Genomic DNA, 25,513 nt, shown 5'->3' with positions numbered 1-25,513 from the left:
CACACAATGTAATGGAGACCCATTCCACCATAGTGAATTAACTGTATTGGTATTTTGACCACTCATTGATGTTGTATTACTAAAAATAAAAGGTAGTGTACTTATATGTATAGCCTATTCTGTGATCAAGAGCAGGAAACCATACAACATATTTTGTGTTCATGTGTCTTTGCAAGACAGTTCTGGCATTCCATTCTATTTGGATTGAATGTTGGTAATCTCTCTCCCTCTAGAGATGAGATCTCCTTTGCTGATTGGTGGCGAAAAACAAGTAAGAAGATACATAAAAGCAAGAGAAAGGGCATGAACAGCATCATCATTTTAGGGGCCTGGTGTTTATGGATCCACCGCAACAAGGCTGTCTTTGATGGGGAGACCCCTTCGCTAAGCTCTATCAGATGCGTCTTTCTTGATGAGATTGGGTGTTGGATTACGGCTGGTGCCAAGCATCTTCAGAGCTTTGGATTAGTGCTTGCGCGTAACCTTCACAGGGTCTAGGGAGTGGTGTGTGTGTTTTTTGGTTTTGAGTGAGCCTGCTTAGGGCTTTGTACCTTGGTCCATTTTGGACCTTTTTCTTCTATAATTAAAATGATGCGCAGTTCTCCTGGCTTTCTAAAAAAAAAATATATGTATAGCCTATAGCCGGCGTATAGGGAAGGGATTCCTATGGCTATATATAGTGGCAGTGCGCTTGAGTTAGTTGGCGTGCAGATCCAGTAGAGACGGAGCACACACACACACAACACATGATATAGCAAATTGAAGCAACAATGGGTGAGGAGGCAAATGTTCCGTTGCTGGTACCGGCCAACAACGGTGATGATGATCACCTCAGACTCACCGTCATCCATGGTGATCAGGGGAAAACTGCTGCAGGGGACACGGGGCTGCTGCCGGCGGCGTCGTCGGCGTCGGCGTGGCCATGGGCGGAGGTGAAGGGGCAGCTGGCCTTCGCGGCGCCCATGGTGGCCACCAGCATGGCCTACTACGCCATCCCGCTCGTCTCCGTCATGTTCGCCGGCCGCCTCGGCGACCTGCAGCTCGCCGCCGCCACGCTCGGCAACTCCTGGGGCACCGTCACCGGCATCGCGCTCATGGTACGTACGTCTAGATCGGATCGGATGGATCCAACGAACAGCCTCCATCTGATCTGACGATGGGGGGCATCCACAGACCGGGCTGAGCGGTTCGCTGGAGACGCTGTGCGGGCAAGGGTACGGGGCCAAGGCGTACCGGACGATGGGCGTGCACCTGCAGGCGTCGCTGCTCACCTCCGCGCTGGCCTCCGCCGTCGTCTCCCTCCTCTGGATCTACTCGGAGCCGCTGCTGGTCTTCCTCCGCCAGGACCCGGAGACGTCGCGCCTGGCCGCGGACTTCCTCCGCCACTCCGTCCCGGCGCTGTTCGCCTACGGCTTCATCCAGTGCGCGCTCCGCTTCCTGCAGGCGCAGTCCGTGGTGGCGCCGCTCGTCGCCTTCTCGCTGCTCCCGCTGGCGGCGCACGTCGGCGTCGCGCACGCGCTCGTCAACGTGCTCGGCATGGGCTTCGCCGGCGCCGCCGTGGCCACGTCCGCCTCGCTCTGGCTGTCTTTCCTCATGCTCGCGGCGTACGTCATGCTGTCCGCCAGGTTCAGGGAGACGTGGCCGGGGTTCACGACCGAGGCGTTCCGGCACGTCCTGCCCGGAATGAAGCTCGCCATTCCGTCAGCGGTCATGGTCTGGTTAGTCCCATACTCATGTCCTCAAATTCGTGTTTTTTATGACGATGATGATGACGATATATATAAAAAAAATGGCATGGCATGGCTTGCAGCTTCGAGTACTGGTCGTTCGAGATCCTTGTGCTGTTTGCAGGGCTGATGCCTGACTCTCAGCTCAGCACTTCCATCATTGCCATGTGGTAATTAATTTAACTTACTCTAGCTACTATTATCATTCAATTCGACAAACAATATATAAAATGGTAATTTCTACATGTTCGGTTGCAGCCAAAACACCGAAGCCATATCATACATGATCACCTATGGCTTCGCCGCTGTCATCAGCACAAGGGTATCCAACGAGCTGGGAGCCCGGAACATCGCCAACGCCAAGAAGGCGCTCACCGTGTCGCTGACGCTGTCCCTGATGCTGGGGGTGGCGTTCCTGCTGCTCCTGGGCCTCGGCCATGACCTCTGGGTGCGCCTCTTCACCACCAGCGAGGTCGTGGTCAGCGCCTTCGCCTCCATGACACCGCTGCTCATCGGCTCCGTCGTGCTGGACTCCACGCAGGGGGTGCTCTGCGGCGTCGCCAGGGGCTGTGGGTGGCAGCACCTGGCGGCGTGGACCAACCTGGTGGCCTTCTATGTCATCGGCTTGCCGCTCGCCATCCTCTTCGGATTCACGCTCGGCTTCCAAACCAAGGTACAGTATGTGTTCTATTCTGAACGAATGTTCATGTACCAAATAATTAATGAATGTTAATGTACCAAATTAACAATGCATGTCTGTGTCGTCCAGGGGCTGTGGATGGGGCAGATATGCGGCCTCCTCTGCCAGAACTGCGTCCTCTTTTTCATCACCCTGCGAACCAACTGGGAGGAGTTAGACCTGACCATGTTCAACAAGGACAACGATTTTGTCTGCTAGGAATCCAGAAAGAGTTTTTCTTTTCTTTTTTGCCATGTGCTGTTGCTGAAATGTTGAACCATCAGCAACAGGCTTCGACAGAGCTGCCTGGTATGTTTGCTCATCAGCCATCATCAATTCATCATCAGTGTGTAACATTACAGATTGTACCTGTAGTAATACAATACACAGGAATTGAAGATGCATGCGTCCATCAATCCCTCAAGACTCTCTTCCTAGCTAGACAGTATCCACCACTAAGAGAAACATGTCTAATTCCTACCAAGGACTGGACACCCTAGCTCTAGGTGATGTGTAACTTCCAAAGACGACGTCCTTCATTCACTCCAGAGCTCAGTGGTCTCATGTTTCTTGAGAATACAGCCACCTTTTTTTTGCTCTAGACTCCAAGGCTCCAATTTAGTAACGTAAGTAGTAGTGCAGAATAACTCAAGTACCATGCATATAGAACAACCCAGCACGTGACCCCAACCAAGCTCCCCAGCTGTGGTTTACATCAAACAGCCAAGGACTGCACAAGCCATGGCTGCTTTCGGGCCAACAAGATGACGTGAAGGGACTGTCTCCCATGCTCCGCGCAAAGATTAGCTCGCCTGTTTTGATGCTCCATATGCGAACAGTGCAGTCCTCCCCACCTGTCAACGAATGAACATGTTTTCTGAAATGAGGATTTCATGCCCTCCCTTGAATTAATCTTGCTAACTTCACATATATGAACCAACTAGCACACAGACGATTCTGTAAATCAAAACTCAACCTATACAATATGTAATTCAACGATAATCTATACTCCTTGGTGCGGCATTTAGGCTATCAAGTAAGAACACAAACAAACTATTGTGTAAGTTTTTACTGGTCAATAACCACTTCAAAGAGCATCCCCTAGCGCTAAATGGCAAAAGAAAAGAACATTTATTTATTTGCATATAGCCAAATACACAGCTAAAATGAACAAACCTGACATAAGTAAGGTCTCAGATGGATCAACAGCAAGTGGTAAAAGTGTGTGTGAGTTCACATGCCCCTCGTACGACTGTATACCTCCCTTCTGAATGAGGCGAAGATCGAAGAGTTTGATCTGTACAACAAAATAAAAGGTCTTTGCTCTTGCATGTCGACTTCAAATTCTTAATCATAAAGAGGTGCAAAAGTACATGCGGACTTTGTAGACAATGACTTCAGATAAGATAACTAATAACTGGTTCACAGCAATTGGTTGTTGTTTGCCCTCTAAATAATTGATATATCCATGCCGAATTTGTTATTCGATTCGATCCATGACATTTTAGTTCAGTATGTGTCTGCCATTGTAATAAAGATGAAATAAAAACCTGTGAAATTAAATTTATGCATGACATTCAAGTGTCAACTTTCGAATCTGGCACATTACATGATTACAACAGATAAGTGGGAAAAGACTAAACACAACTCTAATTGAAAATATTGTTACCACGTCGACGTGTGGTGTCAGCAAACAATTCTAGTTTTGAAATCCATCAATCCTAGCAGATCCTGAGCAAAGTGTGTGTTTGAGGGTTTGCCACCTAATCTAGCTAGAGCTATTTTGCTCGCTAGTGATGATTTATCATTGGAGTTTAACCCGGGCTAGAGGCATTTCAATCTTCCTTGCCGCTGTTGATTAGAGTTTTCTAGGTCAGGTCGTCGTCACCTTGGGTAAAGGTGTTATTGTTGTATGTGTGTGGGTCGGTGTTGAGTCTGTGCAGATTTGTAAGGGCTCTTGCCCATTTTTTTGTATTCTAAATATAATGATAAGATGTTTGAGAAAAAAATCTTGCTCATAACACTAAAAAATGGTCTAAGTATAACTTACAGATCCATCCATGGAGCTTCCTAAGAAGTAGTTCTCATCTGATGAGAGTGAAACCAAGCTGTGCAACAATGTCACTTTCAGTACTAGGGAACATAAACATTGTCCAAAAATACAATTAGCACCAAGGAAAGAACATTATTGTTACCTACAAACTGCTGACGACATAGAAATAACTCTTGAAAATTTATCCTTGCTAGCCTGCATGACAAGTTCCAAGAAAAAACAATAGCATCACCTTTTTTACGAGGTACACTAGCAAAATATGCATTCAAAATAAATATATTTCCCATCATACTTTTTATTCTAGCTGTCAACTAGAATAACCTAACTTGACCTGTTAAAGAGATGGTGACTCACAGCGGCCACAATAAACACATAACAGAATTGAAATTAAATTTTCTAATTTTTTTCAATCCTTTTAGCCATTTAGAACATCATGTGAACATGGTGCTCTAAAAAGAACTTGCGCCACCTGCATTACCAATCTGACCTCTGACAATCCTTTTATTTTAGGAATTTTGGGGCAAACATGTATGGTAATAATGGATGCTGTTTACTAGTATTACATACCTGGTTTCTTTGCTTCCCACCATGTCTTGTGGGCAGCATGGGAACTGTCCTCCTAGCATTGCTAGATGAAGCTACTCCAGTAGGCTGATTATGCTGTTTTTGCCGTACATCAACAGGGGCTATACTCCCATTCCGTAGACCACATAGCACAACTTTTCCCTTATAGGAGTGAGAAAATCCAGTGGGCATAGCAGAGACAGGAATAGTGTGTCACAGTAAATTCCGAAGTAATCATAACATGGATACAGGGTCAACAAGAAAGAATAAAATCCATATTACGTAGGTCTGCAGATTATGACATATGCTGCAATAGGAAAGGTCACATCGGTAGCATATTGCTTTCCTTTCAAAACTTTGAGAATCATGTAGTCATGCATTAGATGCACATGCACCAAATTTAAGCTTAACTGGAAAGTGGGGGCAAAAGGTTGAGGCAAGCAAAATTTTCAATAACTGTCATTTGACAACAAACCATAAAATGATATCTCAACCAGTTAAAACTACAAAGTGGGAAGAAGTTTAGGTAGATTAAGATTGTTACCGAGTGCACAAATTTCAGGGAAAGAATGTCGCTTTTAGAACGACATAACCATGATGATCCCCTTGTTTCCAAATCGATCAGACCAGCACCAAGGTCCGAACCTAGAAATAAGATGAACAAGTGAATCCCAAGCGAAAGGATACTATATGTGTCTGTAACATAAGCAGGCTGCAAACTGCCAAAACTGTAAGAATGAGTACAGCTTGCTATGACAATTAAATTAATTCCTCCAACTATAGCAATGACTAACCTTTAAATTGCAAAACGGCCATCACAATAACCAAAACTGAGTTATTGTGAAAAAAATCACATATGTATACAAGTACCAAAACAAGCAGGTCTTGCTATATGGGTTCAATATTCAACTGTCACGTTTAAATTATCAAAGAATTTCAGAAATGCTAATTCCGTAGTGAAATTCTTAGTGAATGCATCCAACTTGATAGAGTTACGTAACACAAGGTTCAATCAGAAACAAGTTGCAAAAATAGTGTACCTAAGTGCAAGGGAAACTTTAATTATCTCCAATATTTAAGCTCTGACTCAACGAACTCACCGAAAGCTGCATGTGTGCCATCAGAACTACAATCAGCTGTCCACATTGTTCGATCAAGTGAATGAACTCTGTAGGTAGTCCATGGTCCGATTGCCAAGTCAACAGCTTCAGAAAGATCCATAATATATAAAGAGGCACGAGATTCTCCAGATCCAAGAGTAGCCACCATGTTTTACAACGTCAAGGGACACAAGCTCACAACATATTTCCAGTTAATAATAAAGAAAACATAATGCAAACATGTGCAACTATGGCAACACCAAATGTCCAAATAAATAGAGAGTACAATAAGTAACGAGTTCAGGATACAATGCTCGCTGAACTGATGAATTGGTGTTCGATGCATCAGGGACATGACGTCCGAGCTTCTTTATGCATGATATACTGGATGAGAAAGCTATGAAGCCTGTTCCAGGTGACCAAATGCTGGGGAGTGGTCCTGGCTTGTGCTTTCCCACAAGAGTACAAGCAGGTTGGGGCAAAAACTCTGCCTCATTCTCAAAGTTACTCAGAGCAGTCCCTAATCCGTATAACCTATTAAGAGATTATAGGAAAATGCACCGTGACATTTGACATTAGTAAGGCCATGAACCCATGCTCTTACACAGAAGTAAGAACATTGAGAGATAAAACATATCGACGGATTGTGAGAATTGAAGTATAGATAAATGCACACTTTCTCTTAGAACAACCAACAGTTAAGACAAAAGACAATCTGTGCGACTGTGCCAGCAGACAATACAGCAAGTGTGACATGGTGATACCAAGATAGTCTCAACAAGGCCTGCATACTACAATTTCAGTCTCATAATGCCATGACTCTACATAACTTGAACAAAAAAAAACAAATGAATCCAAATAGTAGATAGATAGTAAATAGAAACAGATACCAACGAAGACTCTTACCGAATCGAACCGTTCATGCTGCCGGAGACTAGCAGCCTGGACTCTTTCAACCCTTGCGGTGTCTGAACCATGGCGTCCAATTGTTCGAGCGCCTTATCAGCCACAGAGGTGGTGGCTTGGTACTTCCAGACCTGCCAAGCCGCACGATGATGAAAAAAATAGAGTATTACAATACAGTAACGCACAAGAAAGCAAGGAGTAAGTAGCCCGGGCGATCACCATGGGCTGAGACGCCTGCGCGTAGTGGCACTGCTGCTTGAACGTGGACCTGGCGGCTTTATTGGAGAACATGACTCCGCCGCCGTACATCTCCCTGGCGTTGAGCAGCTCCGGCCGCCTAGCCCTTTTCCTGCTGCATCCCGTTGTGTCCACGGCCGGAGGTGGCGCTGGCGTGCCGCGGCGGGCGGCAGCGCCCGGGATGGGGCCCCTGATGGGGAAGTAGCGATTCTTCTCTGGGTCGTAGTAGAACCCCGGCAGCTCTGCAGGCAATCGTCGACTCTCTACGTCAGTGGAGCGCAGGGAGGGGTCTTCCTCCGTACAAAGCATAGAGATAAGAGTAGAACGCGGACCTTTGGGCGGCATGTCGCCGGCGCGGCGGTTGGAACGGAGGCTGACGAGCGGCGGCGGCGGAGCGGTTTGGGAATCTCGTCGAGGAAAGACGAGAGAGCCCAGGATCATGGGCCTTTTCAATTTTCATCTTAGCAGGATGGGCCACAGGATTTAACTCCTTTACAGCATCTCCAACAGCAGACCTAAAGGGTCCTATTTTTAAAATATATGACTTTAACACAAAAACATGTTTTAACAAAGATCCTATTTTACATCAAACGGTTATAGGACTCGGTCTCTTGAGTCCTAAGAGAATCTTTAAGAATATTTCCTATAAAAATGCCCTATAATTTAAAAATGAGTATAATTTATATGGTTTAGGACACCAATAAAATATTCTGCTCCAACAGTAAAACTCTGATTCTATATTATTAGGCAACCTACTAGGATGTAGTATATTTGAGACACTTGTGAGGATGTTTTATATGTTTTTGACAAAATTTATGAGACGTTTTGAAGTAGTTTTTTCTGTGTAGAGCCCTATATTTCAATTTAAGACACTAGTTTGAGGTATTATTGAAGATGCTCTAAATATAGTATACCATATACTAAGGCCATATCCTCGTTGTGTACACTATTTCTAATATTTTATTTCCTACATAACAAAATATATTTTTAATAATATGATATAGTGCTTAACTTTTGGAGCTGCAAATGTTTTTGTGGCCCTAAACACTTTAAATAGATTCCTGTTTTAATTTAAATCGAGTCATGCTTTAGTTTTGAGGACTTAAATATAGAACTTTTTATTGGAGATGCTCTTAGGGCTCCATTGGATTGTAAGATTATTTCATGAATCTTGCGTTTTTCCAATGGTTTTAAACTAATTCCTGTAAAATTTACACTTAATTTTCGTGGTCGTTCAGTTTTTCTCCAGACCCGTAGAACCAGTTTTCTTATTTTTTTCTCCGCGACGAAGGACAGAGCATGACTTTTGAAAAGAAAAAATAAAACCAATTTTATCATTTCCTAAGCTAAAACAAATAATGTGCGAAATTTCTGGACGTAAGCCAAACGTTAAGGTTCTAAATTGTATTATCTTTTCATGTAAAAATATTTAGATAATTTGTTTTGAAAAATATTATTTGCGATATAGTTTTTTGATATTTTTTAAAAATTATATATATCTAGTTTAGTTTGCCTTCTAAACTTTTAAATATTTTAAAGTTTAGAAGGTAAATTAAACTAAAAATACATATAAATTTTATAAAATATCCAAAAAAAAAAAGCCCTAACGTGGCATTGCCAAGCCCAAGTTATAAACAAATGTGGCGTTTGGTTTGGGGTAACTAAAATTTACTTAATTTTAATCTCTAAAGAAGCAAATATAGTGACTAAAGTGAGGTAACTAAACTTTACTAGTTTTTTTAATCACCAAGAGGATGACTAAAATAGACTAAAGTAGGATTTTTATCTCATTTGTCATCTTCTCTTTCTTCGTGCAGCATACATCTGCTAATTATTAGGGATAATAAAGTCATTATTCACACCAATTAATGTTCTTTAGTCAGATTTAGTCACTGAAACCAAATGTGATACTTTAGTGACTAAAGGCCCTTTTTGGAAAAAAGTTTTTGAAAACCACAGTATTTAAAATACCACAACATACCTTAGTTAAGACAATATCATAATTTAAAATATTAAAAATGAGATCTAGATCTAAATTTAGAATACCTTAAAACAACTACAATTTTTACAGTACTTCAGTTTTTAAAATAAAGGGTTTTTAGCTAATTTATCAAAAATAAAGGTTTTTTTAGCTAACTTATCAAACACCATTCTGTATATAGAGTATTTTTTCAAAACTGTAAAAAAAAAACTTCACTTCCAAACACCACTAAAGTTTAAATATGTGACTAAAGAAACTAAACGGGGCCAAAAACAGTTTTGTAAGGGCTTGCTTGTTTGTGCATTAGCTTTTGACTCGTGCCAAAGCTAGTAGCGGCTCTCCCTGGCCGAGTGCACGCAGACGCAGGCACGCAGCAGCAGCAGGTAAAGCAGGAAACATGCATCTCGATCCATTTTTAAAAAGAACTGAAAAAAAAGCTATATCTGCACCGAACATGCATCTTGATTCAGGAGGGAAACAACATATTTCCAACTCCCTTGCCAACACAGCGCGAAAACGGAAATCAATTTTGTCCATCCGCATTTGAAGTAGCAACCAGGCAAGCACAGGAAACAAAAGGGTAGACGGCAGCATCCAATGGTCAACAGTTCATGACGCAGCAGGCAAAGTTGATCTGATGCTCCTCATCGGTCACCGTACAGCACCCACAAGACTCAGTCAAACAAATCAAAACGACAATAATATAAAGCAGAAATATGAACTTCAGGCTTAACAATCTCAGACTAGAGAGTACAGTCAGGCACATCTGCATTCTGCAGTGTCTGTCCAAGTCCAACGTCCGCTTGCAGCAAGGTAGCTACTGCATGTCTAAAATACTACTATGCCAACAGCAATAGATGCAGGTGACAGATTCATCAGTATTGGACGTCACGTTTGCTGATTACAACGACTCAATCACCCAATCCCAGGCAATTAATACATTTGCTGTAGGAAAACTGTTTATTTAGTTGAGCAACAGATATCCAGATTCCATAAGGCATGTATGCTGGGCACTCGTGGTTCACAGAATAGGTATATCCAGCCAAAACCTATAGTTTTTGCAGATAGTAAGACCGATGATGAATTGTGGCGTTTTCAGCGCTGCAGTTTCCTCCTTGCAAGGGCTGGGGTCCTCTTGGGTATGTAGACTTTGTAGCTCACCTATAAAAAAAGAGAGAGAAATGAATTAGATTGGATGGATATAGTTTCAGCATGCCAATTAAAGGCACCTGAACCAACAGTGGAGGTCTGTTCCTCACCTCCACCGTCTCTCCATCATGCATTCTAGAGAAAGTCTTCTTCTGAAAACTATCTTTACCCTCAATACTAGCCTGGCTCTTGTCTTCGGTAGGTGACAATACGGAACCGTCAGAGGCCGAAGCTTCACTTGTTTTTCTGTTCTCTCCATTGGTTCCTTCAGCCTTGTTAGTGTCATTCAGAGGGAGTCCAACTTTGCCGCCGCTTTCAACAGGGGAAGAATCCTCACTGGGGCTAAGGGGTGTAGTATGTGTGCTACCATCAAGCCTTTCCCTAGCGGGTATGCTCACAACTGATCTAACCCTTGGAGCTCCATCGACATGATTCAGCCCTGCACTGCTTCCTAACATTTGGTTTACACTAGCAGAACTACCTGGAGGGGGCGCCAGCCTTTGCATTACACTGCGGCCATTCCTGGCATCCCGTGGTGACAAAAACTGAGAAGCCAAACGAGTTGATTCTTCTGCTCTTCCCTTCAGTTGAGTCGGGCCACCAGTCTCAGCAGGCTCAAGTAATCCGGGTGATCCACCACAACTCATGCCAGCACCGTTGTCCTGCTTCCAAGAACGATTCGCACCATTCCCAAAATTCTGTGATCTAGGTGATCCAGCAGAATACCTCGCTCCAAGACTGGTTTCCTGACTCTGAGAATGTGTGGCATCAGCAACCTCCATGCCAGCATTGTGTACGCTATCGTCTATTGATGCTTCCTTCCCTGCAGCTCCACTGTCTGTTTTGCCTCCCATGGTCGCTGCTGCCCTGAACTTTCTGAAGTTTTCAAGAGCTTTCTGCCTAAGAATCAGCTCCAGATCCTGGGCATCTGAATTTCCACCACTTGCAGGTACTTTCTCTTCTGTTGTATTGGCATTCTTGGAAGGTGAGCTCTCCGATTCCAAATTCTTCTTGTGCCTGTCAATATCATTGTCCACCACCTTGGCAATGGCGAGCCTGTCTTCATCCCCATCAACGTGCTCGTCCACGTTCATGACAGACCGACAAGAACGGCGATCAGTGTAGCCCTTTTCCATCTTATCCCTTGTAGTTGTAGCGCGATCCTTAGTGCCACCAACAGTCATCCGCTTCCTGCTCTTGCTCCTGCTACTGCCACTGCTTGCTGAGATGCTAGATGAACTTGCCGATCTCCGCAACTTTCTCCCCTTACGATCCCTCTCCCTGCCCCTCCCTCTGCCCTTTTTCCTCCTTACATCTCTGGACCTGCTCCTGGGTGGCGGGCTCACCGACCTCTCAGAGGCGCTGCTGCTGCTACATGAGGAGCTGCTGCGTCGGGCTACTGAGGAAGGGCTGCTACTAAGGCTACGGCTATGGCTAAGACTATGGTGCCGACGTCTAAGGCTGCCGCCGCGGCTGCCCTTGCTCCTCTTGCTCTTCTTGTCAGGAATCCTCTTGCTGTTCTTCTTGGAGCGCTTGCGGGGCGGAGATTCGGACCTAGAGGAGGAGCGGCTGTGACGGCGTCGGCGGTGCTTACTGCGTGAGGACCGGATCTTCTTGGGTTCGGCGTCATCCTAGTAGCAAACAAAAAAAAAATCTAATGAGGCAAATACACGCGGTTGGAGAATCGGCGCCTCAATCTGACAGTTAATTTCGTTTTTGGCGTGGCTTCCGGATTCCGAGTTTCTCTAATTGTTACCAACGAGGTGGAAAACACATGGCCCTAAACGATGTGGAGAATAATTGTGAATCTGGAGTACGAGTACACAAAGCGGCAATTTTGTTCTCAAGAACCGGAGGTAGGTACCCTAGCTATGTTTTCATGAACCGACCGGAGTGTAAAATAAAAAGGAGAAAGATGAATATGCGGGCCGCGATGGTTACCTCGGCGGCGGCGGCGGATGCCTTGGCCTTCATGAGGCGGGCGCCGGTCCGGCGGTAGGGCACCTGGAGCCTGGAGGGGAGAGGGGTAGAAGCAAGGAGAGAGAGAGGGCGAGGGAGAGGCGAAGTGAACCTGGAGTGGAGACGGATCGGTCGACGGCCGATGGAAGGAGAGTTCGGGCCGGGCTTCTCTTTTGTTGGCTGGGGCTGGGAGCTGGGGCCAGGCCACGGCCACGGGCTCTTCTCCTTTTCCTGGTGGATAATGTCATCAGGCTACGTGGGGACACCTCTCTTTTGGATTTGGACAGACAAACAAGAGGTTCTCATAGAATTATGTCCTCTCTCTCCACTCTCTGTTGGCTGTTGCTATACTGATGCTCCTATGTTTTAGCTTCATTAACAACGACAACCAAATTGCTCCTAAGTTTTGGTACTCCTATGTTTTCGAGCAAGTTCCCAACCTTTTTCTTTCGGAAACGAATTCCAAGCTTTTTCTTTCTGTCTTTTGATGAAACGAATCGTCAGCTTTCTATATTCCCTGCGTGTGATATTGCTATGTATTCCCTTTGCCATACCACACTTTTGTCTCCTTTTGTAACTGACAGAAGCGTAGATCTCTCATAGAAGTTACAATTACTCTAGACTATCTAGTGATGTTGATAAATATGTGAAGTGAAGACCATAGACCTTAGTTTTAGACCTCCTGCACACTCAAGCCTGTTAGCCAAAAAGTTCAACATCAGTTCCAGATCCAGTGGCATGACAATAGTATCTGGATTCCTAGCTAATCGGGAACAACGACAAATCAGGAAAACGATCAGTGTACGAAATTATCACACAACTGGAAAAATTCATGGCGAAAACATCACTACCCTGAGATGATGAAATTCAGCATTGTATTCACAGGATAAACCATCTGAGGCACAGCAGCTCATAAAACAGGGATTGATATGGGGAATTTTGTTTATATATTTCTACACAGCACTGAGTTACTGAGAAGGAAAACAAGACCCAAGTTATTTTCTGGTAAGCTAATATAATCCTAGCACGGCACCATGCCTAGCCTGCACCTGCATTGTCTGAATTTGCTCAGATTGCCTTTTTCTCTACTCTGTTCTTCTCTCATGTCAATACCTCCTAGGCTAGCATTTGTCTGATTAAGAAAAAAAAGGAAGAAACTGGCAATCAGCATGGTGTCATGGCGCTGCTCACACACTGTTGTCAAGACAGCTCACAACTTGCTCAATCGACGGGCGCTGCCGAGGATCAGCGCTGATGCACTTGCACGCCGTCTCGAGGACAGACAGCAGCTGCTTCTCATGCGCCTTGCTCCATATCAGGCTGTCGAAAATCTGCTCTTCCTTCCTCTCAGACTTCATCTGAAGAACCCAGGAGATCAAGTCCCTGGACCCTTTGGACCTGGACACATCCACGGGGCGCCTACCCGTGAGCAGTTCGAGCAAGACTACGCCAAAGCTGAAGACGTCCCCTTTGGGAGTGGCGATCACAGCTTGGCTGTACTCTGGTGGAATGTAGCCCAAGGTGCCAACTAGATCCGTGGTCACATGAGTGTCATACGGCTGTATTAGCCTTGCAAGCCCGAAATCAGCCAGACACGCCTCGAAGTTTTCGTTCAGAAGAATGTTGCTGGACTTCACGTCCCGATGGATGATGTTGGGCTCGCAGACCTTGTGCAAGTAAGCTAGCCCCCTGGCTGAGCCCTGGGCGATCCTGAGCCTCGACTCCCATGTCAGCACATAGCCACCATCTGACCTCTCGTGCAGCCAGTAGTCCAGGCTGCCGTTCTCCATGTAAGAGTAGATCAGCAGCCTGTCGTCTCCGTAGCGGCAATAGCCCTTGAGGGTCACAAGGTTTTTGTGTTGAGCCTGTGACAGTGCTTCCACCTCGGCACGGAACTCCCTCTCCATCTGCCCGCAGTCACCGGAGAGTCTCTTCACTGCCGCCTTCGTTCCATCGGGGAGGTAGGCCTTGTACACCAGACCGAATCCACCGCACCCTATTATGTTGGCTTGATCAAAGTTATTTGTCGATCTGACTAAGTCACTGACAGTTAGCTCCTTCACTGCAGAATTCTGAAAGAACAGCACTGGCTTTGAGTAAGAGCCATACAATTCATGACAGGAGCCCTCGGTATCTTCTTCATGCTCAATAGCGGAGACCTCCCTCTTTGACATGTTCACCAGAATAACAGCTAAAAACACCGCAAGGGCCAGGCCGATGCAGATGGCCACCCCGAGTATTTTGTTTTTCTTGTTCCTCATACTTGGCGCGGGCTTTATGTCCGTGTCATTAGGAGTTCCACTGGACAAAATCAGGTGGTTGCAGGAACTTGATCTGCATAGAGCAGGATTACCCTCAAAGCTCGAGTTGGAGAACGTCAGGAACTGCCCTCCGCTTGGGATCTGCCCCACCAAGTGATTGTGAGCCACGCTGAACTTGGACAGGAAGGTGAGCTCCGTGAGGGACGACGGAATCACACCGCTGAGGTTATTGGATGAAAGGTCAAGAACCTCCAGATTCTCCATTCTCGACAGCGAATCAGGAATGCTCCCAGATATGAAATTGTTGCTCAAGTCCAGGACATGCAGCTCCCTCAGGCTTCCAAACTCAGGCCAGATAGTCCCATTCAGGCCGTTGTTGTTCAGGATCAGCGACGGCGGGAAGTTTGAGAGCTGGTTGTACTGGCGGCCGCTAGTGCTTCTGTTATGCTTCACATACAATGGCATGCTAGTGAACGCCATACCCGGTGACCGCGTGACAGCGACAAGGCTCTTGAGCTGCGTCAAACTCTTTGGAACCTCGCCGACCAAAGTATTGTTGGAGAGATCCAAGTAGCTCAGGTACTCAAACTTGCCAATCCACGAGGGGATGACGCCAACCAATTGGTTCCAGGACAGATCAAGCACCTCCAGCTTCTTGCACTGAGCGAGCCACTTGGGAACCCTTCCCCTGAGAGCACAATCACCAAGGGCCAGCACCTCCAATCCACCGAACCCACCAATGCCGTCGTCCGGCAGCTCCTCGCCGACAAAATTCTTGGTGAGGATCAGCGTGGTGAGGTTCTTGCAGGCACCGAGCACCCCGAGCGCCCCCGAGATGTTGTGCAGGCTGTTGTTGGACAGCGAGAGCATCGACAGCGAGGCGAGGCGGCTGTAATCCTGGGGCAGCTGGCCTGTCAGCCTGTTCCTGGCGAGGCTGAGCGACTTGAGCTCCCTGCAGCCAGCGAGGCTGACAGGGAGCGTGCCGTTCAGCTGGTTCGTGGCAAGGTCGACGGAAGCAAGCGACGTCATCCCGGAGAAGTTGAAGAGAGCGATTGGGCCGGAGAGGGAGTTGTTCCGGAGATCAAGAGCACGGAGAGACGAGAGCCGCGACAGCGACGGCGGCAGCTGCCCCGAGAAGGCGTTGGAGTGCGCGGCCAAATTCTGGAGCGACGTGAGGCCACCGAACGCGTCGGGGAGGTCGCCGGAGAAGCAGTTCCCGGACAAATCCAGAAAGGTGAGGTCTTTGAGCCCGGCGATGCGAGGGGTGAGGCTGCCGGTGAGGCGGTTGCCGGCGAGGGAGAGCCTGCGCAGGCCGGTGAGCTGGAAGAGCGCGGGCGGGAGGTCCCCCGCGAGCGCGTTGCCGGCGAGGGCGAGCTCCCGGAGCGTGGCGGCGCAGGGCGGCGGGGACGAGGCGTTGGACGGGAGCGCGCCGGCGAGGCGGTTGGCTGAGAGGTCGAGCACCCGGAGCGCGGGCGCGCCGGCGCAGAGGTCGGGCGCGAGCGCGCCCGAGATGGAGTTGTTGCTGGCGTCGAGCGCGTCGAGGCGGGGCGGGAGGAGGGCCGGGAGCGCGCCGTGGAGCAGGTTGGAGGAGAGGTTGGCGGCGCGGAGCGTGCCCGGCAGCGCGGCGAGGACCGCGGCGGCGGCGCCCGTGAGCGCGTTGCGGCTGAGGTCGAGGTCCCGGAGGAACGGCAGCGCCGGGGGCCGGAGCGGGCCCGCGAGGCCACGGGCCGGGAGACGCAGGGCGGACACGCGGCCGCCGGCGTCGCAGGAGACGCCGGCCCACGCGCAGCATCCGGCGGAGTAGGGCCAGAGGGCGTCCGCGGCGGGCGCGAGGTTCCTGGCGAAGGCCCGCAGCGCGCGCAGGTCGTCCGGGTGGCACGGCGCCGGGTGCGGGTGCGGGTGCGGGTCTGCGGTGGCGCGCGCCCGCGGAACGGACAGCGGCAGGAGGAGAAGGAGGAGGTGGAGGAGGAGCGGCAGTGGCGGCGCGCGCTTGGCTGCCATGGACTCGGATTCGGGGTCTGGCACGCACGGAGGCGCGGCTGCGGGAAGGGAAGGGAAGGAAGCCGGTCACGCGGCTGGTGCGGCGGCGGCGGCGGAGGATGAGGACAGGAGGGGGCAATGCGGATGCGGCGGCGGCGGCATCCCGATGCAGACGTGGCGTTGTGGAATTCTGCTGCTTGGCACGTTGCTCTCGTGTGGCGTGGAGGGAGGGAGGAAGCAGTGCGGGGGTTTGTGGAGTGGCGATGATGGAGAGTGAGAGTGCGAAGAGGGGAGTGGGACTGGGACTGGGACTGGGACTGGGACTGAGTAGGTTGGTTGAAAGCGAAGCAGGAGGGAAGGGGAAAGGAGGCAGGGGAGCAGGACGACGGGAGGAAAAGGAATGGAGGATGCAGCCAGCGAGCGTGCGATGCGAGGTGGCGTGGTGGACGGGGATGGCGGTCCGTCTGCTCCACTCCATCTCCAACTCCACCACCAAAGTCCACTCCATCCCCTGCTCCCTCCCTCCTCGTATTGCGTTGCGTGGCAGCTGGCTATGCCTGTGCCTGTGCGTGCGTCGGGATGGCATACTCCTAGTCCTACTTGGAGTGTGATTCCCGTTTCCGTCCCGTTCAGTTCCCTAGTCTAGTCTCTCTGCTGTGAATCTCTGTGCTTGGAGTTGGAGTACATTAATTAATACAGTCCTATAATAATTAATTCACGCCTCCTCCTTCCGCACGGCACCGCACCGCAGTACTCCTGGATCTAAAAATAAATATACTTCTGATGTACTGCTACGGTGTATATAGGTCATATTTAGTTTTTTTAATCACACTCTTAAACTTTAGAGACGAATGGCATCTACAACTCTATTTAATATACGATCCTGTGAGTACCCAAATGACCAAATCCCAGATCCATTTACCGTTACTGTGTCGAATCCAAGAAAAAATAAAACTATCGTAGCAATTTGATTTCCAGGAGCTTCCCTTTGGTTTTTTTTTTCCTTCCTATCTGTATCTACCGGCATCAAAAGTTAGGTTGCTTTTGGCACGGAGAAAAAAAAAGAGTTGCCAGCTTTTAACAGGGCACAATAATTTGAGAGGATAGCTGCTCCCTGCATTGAACTACTCGTAGTTCGTACTACCGTGCTAGTAGTTCTGTCTGGCGGAAAAAAGAAAAAAGGAACAAAAGGCGTGACGAGTGCCAATCGAATGCAGAGTGCTGAAAGACGAGACCCAACACATGAGTGAAGGCAGCTGACCAACATCGCTCCATCAGTTCGCTCCATTCTGTTCTGTTGGAGACAGAAACACAACTACTAGCACTGTTCGACTCTACATTGACTAGGGTACAGACTTTATCTTTTTATATAGACGAACGGATACAATCGATTCAATCAAATTTATCTTATTTCTACTGTACTTTTCATTTTTTAAGAGTATGATTAATCTATCCTTAATATTAGTTTTCCTCGATCTATTTCTTGATCGTTGTTCGACTCTACGTTGACCAGAAGCGTTTTGAGTAGCCTGCCGACCCCGATACGACCCTCTGGAACTCTCTTCTCGACGGGGTCCCTCACGGGAGGCGAGATTTAGATTTTTCGCGGAGAAGAAGACCCTCCGCGCCATCATGGACCATCCGGCTCCAGCGCGGATCGTCCGAAAGCACGCAAAGGAGAAGTCGTTCCTACGCCGAGGTCGTACACCGTCCCATCCCGTGCCACCGCGTTCCGTAGAGAGCACTGCGAGACGATTCACTTGTTTGGTGCCAGATCAGCGTCAATAAATTATTATTTTATATTTAACCTCTTCCTCCTAAAACCTGATACCTATTTTATATTTAACTCCTATATAAAACTGTTGGATTTGAATTAGAAGCTCTACATAGTTTGAGATTGCACGTTTGCCGCGACTAATTGCGCCTACGTTTGCTCCCTCCAAATTAAAAAAAATCTATTCCGCAAGGGAAACAAATCGACTCGGCCCATTCCATTGAGCCCAGTAGCCACGGACAGAGAGGCCCAGGCCTGCCCACTCCGACTAATATCCTGGGGCCGCGCGGCTATGGGCGGAGTGAAGGAAGCAGGGAAGCATCAGCAGCGCCGCCGCCATCACTGCTACGCTGCCGGCGCTAGAGCCCTAAACCCTAGCTAGGGCTAGGCCATCCATGGCCGCCTCTCCCCAGACTCTGTCAGCTCCCCCGCCCGCCGCCGCGGCCGTCCCGAACCTCGGCGGCAAGCGCAAGAGGCAACCCAAGGGCAAGAAGAATAAGAAGAACAAACTCGCGCGCTCCGACCAGGATGACTCCGTCCGCCGCCGCCGCAACAAGCCGAGCGCCAAGTTCCTCAAGCTGCTCCGCAAGCGGGCCCGCGACTACAACTCCGACGACGAGGATGAAGCTGGTGACGACCGGCAGCAGGAGCACCTGCCGAATCCTCAACGCCGCGTTGACGAGGACGACGACGAGGCCCTCTCTCACTCCGAGCCGGAGGAGGGCGAGGACGAGGACGAAGAGGAGGGGGCCTCCAGCTCGGCCGTCACGAGGTTCGAGCAAGGCTGCAGGGCGTTCCGCGTCGCCTTTCTCAAGATCATGGCCAAGAAACTCCCCGATGATCCCCTGGTAATTCGTAATTCCCAGCCTTCATTTCTTGTCATTTCTGCTTGGCTGACGGGCAATCAGTTGTGACGAAACAAAGGAAGCGAAACGTGAGTGCTAGACTGCTAACTGGTTTCCCCTCTCATTAGGGTCCAATCCTGTCAGCGCACAAGACATTGGTAGCCGCCAAGTTAGCCGAGGAGGTGGAGGAGCACAAGCCCAAGCGGGAGGCTCGGAAGGAGAAGCGCGTGGTACGGCTCTCACTCACGCACAGCACACCCCTCGCACATTAGGTGCAGTCCTTGAAATGTGGTTACTGCAAGCCATTAGTTAATTTGCTCTCGCTTGCTGGAAACCTAAAATTCAGGCAGCAGAGAAGGGGCATGTCATACCTAAAGACCACTTGGACAGCAAAGAGAAGGAGCTCATCAAGGTTGCAACCAAGGGGGGTAATGCTCTGTTTTAACTCCAGCGTCATTTTTGCATCTCTCAGGTTGCTGATTTATCATTACCAAATTCAATGTGTTATTGACTAATTTGTGGTATTTTTTACATGGATTGTTTGGCCGCTGGTCAATCAGTTGTCAGGCTTTTCAATGCGGTAAGCACACCAATCTTATATCAGTCTCTGTCACTTTTAAACTCTGCAGGCTACTCTTCACTATTGTAGTGAGCTGAGCTGTGTTTAGTCCACCCATTCTTGCTTCTGAAATGGTTTTGGGTGTTTCACACCAATTATACGAAAGTAGACAAAGTACCATTCTAGGTCTTAGGATCGAGAACCCTCTGGCCGCTCCATGTTTGTTCATCAGATGCATTATTCCATCCAATGTCCAAAATGGCTTCACCTATATGTGCTAAATGATGGTGCAAAACAATTTATGTGCATATGAATATATATTTGCTTTTTGTATATATGAGCTGGAAGTTATTGACAGTGCCTTTTATTTCCAGGTGAGCAAGGCACAGAAATCTCGAAAAGATTTGAACCCATCAAGGACTAAAGATGCCACAGGTATATTGTTGACTCCTCATTCTAGTATGTTACATCCGTTCCTCTACTATTTCTGAACTCTATGAACCCATCAAGGACTAAAGATGACAAAACAATTATCTGATATTTTTGTCTATGCACCCAACTGACAAAGATCAACTTGGCATATGGGGGCAGATCTTTATAATTTTGAGTTATTGAAGTGTGAAACTGAAATCGGCTGAGCTGGCCCAAATTTATTGAGCACTTATCAAATTAGGCCCTATCTAGAAGACTAGAAATTCAATGCATACTGCAGTTGGTTTGTATTCTTGTTATTCAGCAGTGTAGGACTATGTTAGCTGGACCTACAAAAGCCAAGACTGATAAACCACTGAATGTCTTCTTGATATACGATTGAATGAATGCAAATAGATGCACACGTGCTTAATTGCTAAAAAAGAAACGTACAAATTAAGAAGTGCAAACAACAACATCTGCTGCCCTTCATTACAGTTTAGTGCAGTATTGTGTTATACTGTTATATCAAACTTCTGTTGTACACATTGTGTTCACTTTTATGCGTTTCATTTCGAGAAACATCAGCAATTATCATATCTTAACATTCTGAACGATTTCCTGAAAACTTCTGACAGTTATAGCAAAAGAAAGAAAAAACACCTTCCTATCAGAACTGGAGATGCCATCTCATCAAGATAAAAAGAGGAATACATCTTCAAATTTCTCAAAGGTACCTACTGCAACTGATTTCTTGATGACTCCTTTACGTGGACAATATGGTGTTGATGTCTCACTGCCATGACATTTGCCAAACTAGTTAAAGGAACATACCACCCACTTTCCACATCGACATATATTGATTGATGCCTGGGAAATTTTTATTTCGAGTTGGCATGAATCTCAAGGTATAGCTGTAGCACAGTACCTTGTATGCACTTGAATCTCATCCTTGTAATATTATTATGGAGACCAAACTAAATTGTGCACTCCCTTTGTTAAACTATTTTGCGGATTTTTTCCATACATCATTAGGAGATAGTATGTTGAATGGTAGGATTTTGTACTACCCACTATGTCTTTAGGGTGTATAAGCAATCAAACCCATAGTTATTAAGATCTGGATTAATGATAAAATTAACTAACTAGTTAACTAGTTCATTGTTTGGGCAAGTTTGTTGCAATAAGAGTAACCCCACTTACTAAATTTTCTAAAGAAGTAGCCACGTAGGTGCTGTGCGCCACATGACTGTTGTGGTTTTGCTTTAATAGGCTAGCTGCACAGGATGGCTGACTAGACCTGGCGACCATAACCATTTGAGTAAATGGTTTAGTAGCGGCAACCATGAACACGGTGCCATCCTCTTGTTCTGTGCCCGGTTCTCTCTTTACTGGCAAAGACAAAATGCCTAATTTTCTAGGCACCCTAGGTGCTAGCCAGTACCCAGGCTCCGTGCTCCTAAAGATTTGTTTGTTTGCCATGGGATAATAACGACAAGGCTGGACAGCAGTGGTAAAATTAGGGGTCCTGGTTTTCATGATTGTTCTAACTAAAGACTAACGAGGCCAGTTAACAAATTTGGTTTTACAAATTGAAGAGTCACATGTGTGGGTTAGTCTTTAGCCTGATAGGTGGTGTTACTAGCTGGTGTTTGCTACTATCCACTCTGGTGCGATAATTGCTTTGTAAGTGAAATGTGAATCTTAATGCCTTGGGCTGTCTTTCTCATGTTTGATATCTGCCTTTTCTAGCACGCCGTCAAAGATGAAGATGAACCAGCATGGGCACCTCTTCGTGACACATACATGCTTGGTTCTAAATTGAAGGACTGGGACAAAATGAAGGTAATGTCTCCTCATTGATGTGTTCTTTTTTCTGTTGGCCACGAAGTGGAAATTTATGCGCAGTCTGTCTGCCTTTTGTCTCTAACTGACCTTTTTTTTGTTTTATGAGTAGGATTCTTCCGCTGTCAGTGAGGAAAAAAAGGTTCCTTCAATCGACTCTTCTGATGAGGAATAGAAACATAGTTAGTATGGAGCTTGTATCTTGTTGTCCGTTGCTGGTAAAACGTGTTGAGATGGGTGTATGTGTATTCAGATTATCAATTCCACACCTCACTCACCCTTTTCTGGAGATTTTTTTTGGTTGCATTGCATTTGTTCTAAATCTATAGTATATATGCATCCTTTATTATACTGGCATTAGTGATGGATGTGAACAAAACACCAGTATTTAGAACTTTGTCCTTTGTGCAATTTTATCCAATGTTGGTCCTTGCCTACCATCAAACTGTACTCCATTTCAAAGTCGTTCCGATTTTTCTAGGTGCGTAGTTTTTTTTGTTATGCACGTATCTTGATATGTAATAAAATTAATGTATCAAGTCTAGAAATTCTAAAATGTGTTTTATTTAGAAGAGGAAGTAGTAAGCTGCAGAAATCTATATGGTTCTTGATCCGATAGGCCAGATGACTTCACTCTCATCGCGAATAAACAGGGACTGGTGAGCAACAGACGTACCCCGTTTGGGCCAAGACAAAGGAAACAGGGTTACTATAACATGAGCTCACACCGTTCAACTGTCCCTAATCTATCAGTTCCGGTCTGAAATGTGTATTGGCGGCAGGAACAGGGTTGCTAATGTGTCCATGTAGTAGGAGATGAACTGGGAAAGAAAGTTCAATCTTCCTGGTTTCATAGGAATCTCACTGGAATCAGTTCGTTTTTCAGATTCAAGTATAGCCTGCGCAATTGGAACAACAGGGGACCTCCAAAAAAATCCTTACCACAAGCTAGACAAAAATCAAGGGCTTCTCAAGCGTGTGGGGCACATGAAATTGACTCAAGACTATATATATAAGAAATTCAGTTCCTGAAAACTCACAAGGGGAACACCATGCTGCCACAGATCACACTCGTCTAGAAATACGTCGTCACAACCAACTTGCCGCCCAACCAAAACTTAATAAATTCCAGGCTTCAAAAATTTCAACCACTCAATGTGAGCTGCTGGAATCCCAAAGCTAAGAATTGATGTGTGGCCGAGACAAGTGCAAACAAGATTTTGCTCATTCACTTCACCTTTCCGATCAAGGCGATTAGCCGTCTTAGCCTCGAGAAAGAGGATTGATTCATCGTTCATAGCAATAAGGTCTGGCTCAGTGACAGACATACAATCCATCCAACATTTGAGTACATGATAATCCAGGGTGGGGGGGACTAGGCTAACTTAGTACAGTAGCACAAAATTAAAGAGGTTCTGCATAGTACCATAGCTTTGTTTCTTACCATTTCATTCATTCCATTATTACTGATTGAGAGACATGAGACGACGGAAATGCAATCCAAGGCAGATGGATGGAGATGACTACGGAAAGAAAGGGTTCACTCGGATCTGGCGGCGTATCGTTCCACCTTGGGGTCGTTGAGGTTGATGCCGACCATGGCCTCCCCGAGCCCCGTGCTGACGTCGGCCAGGATGGTGGGGTCGCTGTAGTGGGTGACTGCCTGGACGATGGCGCGGGCGCGGCGCGCGGGGTCGCCGCTCTTGAAGATGCCCGAGCCGACGAAGACGCCGTCGCATCCGAGCTGCATCATGAGCGCGGCGTCGGCGGGCGTGGCGACACCCCCCGCGGCGAACTGCACGACGGGGAGGCGGCCCAGCTGCTTGGTCTGCATGACGAGGTCGTAGGGCGCGGCGATGCGCTTGGCGTAGGCGAAGACCTCGTCGTCGTCCATGCTGCGGAGCGCGCGGACGTCGCCCATGACGGAGCGCACGTGGCGCACGGCCTCGACGACGTTGCCCGTGCCGGCCTCCCCCTTGGTGCGGATCATGGCGGCGCCCTCGCGCACCCTGCGGAGCGCCTCGCCGAGGTCGCGGCAGCCGCAGACGAAGGGGACGCGGAAGTTGTGCTTGTTGATGTGGTGCGCGTCGTCGGCGGGGGTCAGCACCTCGCTCTCGTCCACGTAGTCGACGCCCACGGCCTCCAGGATCTGGGCCTCCACGAAGTGCCCGATGCGGGCCTTGGCCATGACCGGGATGGTGACGGCGCGCTTGATGTCGCGGATGAGGCCCGGGTCCGACATGCGCGCCACGCCGCCCTGCGCGCGGATGTCGGCGGGGACCCGCTCCAGCGCCATCACGGCGCACGCGCCGGCCTCCTCCGCGAGGCGCGCCTGCTCCGGGGTCACCACGTCCATGATGACCCCGCCCCGGAGCATCTGCGCCAGCCCCACCTTGACGGAGAAAGTCGCCGACTTGGGCTGCTTGGACGGCTCCAGCAGCTCCGCGCCGTTGCTGCCGTACACCGTCACCACGCCGCTGCCGTCGGACGCCATGGGTTTGGTTCGCTTGTGCCTAGCCTTGTGTGGAATGGAATGGATTGGTTTCCTCGATCCGGGTGCCTTTGTATCCTCTCTCGGGAAGGTTCCAGTCAGGCTCAGGGGAGAGAAGAGGAGGGCGGCGGCGGGGTGGGGTGGTAAATGGATGGAGGGAGAGTGGAGGAGGCGGCGGCGGTGATGGGCCATCACTAGTGGTGGCGGCCCAAATCGGAGTGGGCTGACAGAGACGCCTAGGGTAGAGAAGTTGCTATGGTTGGCTTGGCTGGTGCCCCTCCCTCCTGCCATGCCCTGCCCAGTTCACCAATCCAACCTCACCTTTGCTTCCTCTTCTTTTTTTTTTACCTTTTTCCTTCCGCACTAAAAACTAAAACACGTGCCACTACTTTGCAAGATTCACTGCAGATATGAAACTAAACACCCATGGAAATGAAAGCAGGATTCTGAAGGGAGAGAGAGCAAGTTGGTGATGGCGACATGCATCGACAAGTCATGCCACACATTTTTCATCACCAAAACGTCTCCTGCATTTCTCATCTCTTCTTCCCGTTAGATATACATGTCAAAACGGACCAAGCTTGCCGGGCCACCTGAAACCCAGCATCGGTTTAGGTCAGTCCAAACCCAACACATCACATAGGGAACAGAGCCCATACTGGTCTGGTCCAGTCATCGGATCGTGCTTATGCCGAAGATGTGGCATGGTGAGCTAAGCTCGACACTGACCAATTTTTAGTTTTTCCCCATTTTTCATATAAATAAATGTTCTACATGTAGGTCTTTTATTAGACAAAAATATTTACCCAATGGATAAACGGATATTAGAACGTTCCGCCCTCACCCTTACCCATTTACCCGTCGATATAAATACCCAGCATAACTTGGCCCAAAAGCATGAACTTGGGCTTCAATCATCCATCTTTTTTACGATTTAACAATCTTTTAGGCTATAGTGTCATATAAGGCTTAACGGCTATTTGATGACCATG

General features: G+C 47.8%; 5 protein-coding genes across 7 annotated transcripts; 2 read left to right on the top strand and 3 right to left on the bottom strand.

Annotated features, from left to right (window-relative positions):
* Window positions 1-721: 721 nt before the first annotated feature.
* LOC100280310 (putative MATE efflux family protein) lies at window positions 722-2,981 on the top strand. The gene is made up of 5 exons (NM_001153236.1): window positions 722-1,097; window positions 1,174-1,718; window positions 1,811-1,897; window positions 1,986-2,400; window positions 2,497-2,981. The coding sequence occupies exons 1-5, from the start codon at window positions 771-773 to the stop codon at window positions 2,623-2,625; spliced, it is 1,503 nt and encodes a 500-aa protein (NP_001146708.1). The 5' UTR covers window positions 722-770; the 3' UTR covers window positions 2,626-2,981.
* Window positions 1,933-7,761, bottom strand: LOC100277954 (uncharacterized). 3 transcript variants are annotated; one of them, XM_008653025.2, is made up of 11 exons: window positions 7,599-7,761; window positions 7,249-7,508; window positions 7,030-7,160; window positions 6,434-6,657; window positions 6,124-6,291; window positions 5,568-5,668; window positions 5,027-5,185; window positions 4,602-4,654; window positions 4,457-4,514; window positions 3,583-3,703; window positions 1,933-3,260 (listed from the first exon to the last, which is right to left on the bottom strand). In XM_008653025.2, the coding sequence occupies exons 1-11, from the start codon at window positions 7,705-7,707 to the stop codon at window positions 3,055-3,057; spliced, it is 1,590 nt and encodes a 529-aa protein (XP_008651247.1). In that variant the 5' UTR covers window positions 7,708-7,761; the 3' UTR covers window positions 1,933-3,054. The 3 variants fall into 3 exon arrangements, 2 of the variants coding, with proteins under 2 accessions (XP_008651247.1, NP_001385892.1); NR_174145.1 differs by having other exon boundaries at window positions 2,736-3,260; window positions 6,124-6,289; window positions 6,433-6,657; NM_001398963.1 differs by having other exon boundaries at window positions 2,736-3,260; window positions 6,124-6,290; window positions 6,433-6,657.
* A 2,191-nt stretch (window positions 7,762-9,952) lies between these two features.
* On the bottom strand, window positions 9,953-12,489 carry LOC100273239 (uncharacterized). The gene is made up of 3 exons (NM_001147681.1): window positions 12,338-12,489; window positions 10,507-12,027; window positions 9,953-10,408 (listed from the first exon to the last, which is right to left on the bottom strand). Exons 1-3 carry the CDS (start codon window positions 12,368-12,370, stop codon window positions 10,343-10,345), a joined length of 1,620 nt encoding a protein of 539 aa, NP_001141153.1. The 5' UTR covers window positions 12,371-12,489; the 3' UTR covers window positions 9,953-10,342.
* Window positions 12,490-18,681: 6,192 nt separating this feature from the next.
* Window positions 18,682-22,402, top strand: LOC100280074 (uncharacterized). The gene is made up of 8 exons (NM_001153014.2): window positions 18,682-19,218; window positions 19,344-19,445; window positions 19,562-19,643; window positions 19,776-19,795; window positions 20,149-20,209; window positions 20,824-20,918; window positions 21,938-22,030; window positions 22,143-22,402. The coding sequence occupies exons 1-8, from the start codon at window positions 18,766-18,768 to the stop codon at window positions 22,203-22,205; spliced, it is 969 nt and encodes a 322-aa protein (NP_001146486.1). The 5' UTR covers window positions 18,682-18,765; the 3' UTR covers window positions 22,206-22,402.
* An 893-nt stretch (window positions 22,403-23,295) lies between these two features.
* On the bottom strand, window positions 23,296-24,775 carry LOC100272732 (uncharacterized). The gene has a single exon (NM_001147185.1). The coding sequence runs from the start codon at window positions 24,711-24,713 to the stop codon at window positions 23,571-23,573; it is 1,143 nt and encodes a 380-aa protein (NP_001140657.1). The 5' UTR covers window positions 24,714-24,775; the 3' UTR covers window positions 23,296-23,570.
* Between the last annotated feature and the right edge of the window lie 738 nt (window positions 24,776-25,513).

Source organism: Zea mays, chromosome 7 (genome assembly GCF_902167145.1).
Source record: "Zea mays cultivar B73 chromosome 7, Zm-B73-REFERENCE-NAM-5.0, whole genome shotgun sequence".
NCBI classification, from domain to species: Eukaryota; Viridiplantae; Streptophyta; class Magnoliopsida; order Poales; family Poaceae; genus Zea; species Zea mays.
This window is presented reverse-complemented; position numbering and strand designations above follow the sequence as displayed.

Bases quoted from the DNA above. Each gene is read 5' to 3' on its own strand.
- LOC100280310 (NM_001153236.1), top strand. From the start codon at position 771: ATGGGTGAGGAGGCAAATGTTCCGTTGCTGGTACCGGCCAACAACGGT. The intron at 1,098-1,173 runs GTACGTACGTCT...GGGCATCCACAG, and splicing joins TCACCGGCATCGCGCTCATG to ACCGGGCTGAGCGGTTCGCT. The intron at 1,719-1,810 runs GTTAGTCCCATA...CATGGCTTGCAG, and splicing joins CCGTCAGCGGTCATGGTCTG to CTTCGAGTACTGGTCGTTCG.
- LOC100277954 (XM_008653025.2), bottom strand. From the start codon at position 7,707: ATGATCCTGGGCTCTCTCGTCTTTCCTCGACGAGATTCCCAAACCGCT. The intron at 4,515-4,601 runs GTAACAATAATG...ATTGTTGCACAG, and splicing joins ATGTCGTCAGCAGTTTGTAG to CTTGGTTTCACTCTCATCAG. The intron at 3,704-4,456 runs GTAAGTTATACT...TTTGTTGTACAG, and splicing joins GAAGCTCCATGGATGGATCT to ATCAAACTCTTCGATCTTCG.
- LOC100273239 (NM_001147681.1), bottom strand. From the start codon at position 12,370: ATGAAGGCCAAGGCATCCGCCGCCGCCGCCGAG. The intron at 12,028-12,337 runs GTAACCATCGCG...GTTTGCTACTAG, and splicing joins CATCCGCCGCCGCCGCCGAG to GATGACGCCGAACCCAAGAA. The intron at 10,409-10,506 runs GTGAGGAACAGA...CTTTTTTTATAG, and splicing joins ATGATGGAGAGACGGTGGAG to GTGAGCTACAAAGTCTACAT.
- LOC100280074 (NM_001153014.2), top strand. From the start codon at position 18,766: ATGGCCGCCTCTCCCCAGACTCTGTCAGCTCCCCCGCCCGCCGCCGCG. The intron at 19,446-19,561 runs GTACGGCTCTCA...CCTAAAATTCAG, and splicing joins CTCGGAAGGAGAAGCGCGTG to GCAGCAGAGAAGGGGCATGT. The intron at 19,644-19,775 runs GTAATGCTCTGT...CTGGTCAATCAG, and splicing joins CAAGGTTGCAACCAAGGGGG to TTGTCAGGCTTTTCAATGCG.
- LOC100272732 (NM_001147185.1), bottom strand. From the start codon at position 24,713: ATGGCCCATCACCGCCGCCGCCTCCTCCACTCTCCCTCCATCCATTTA.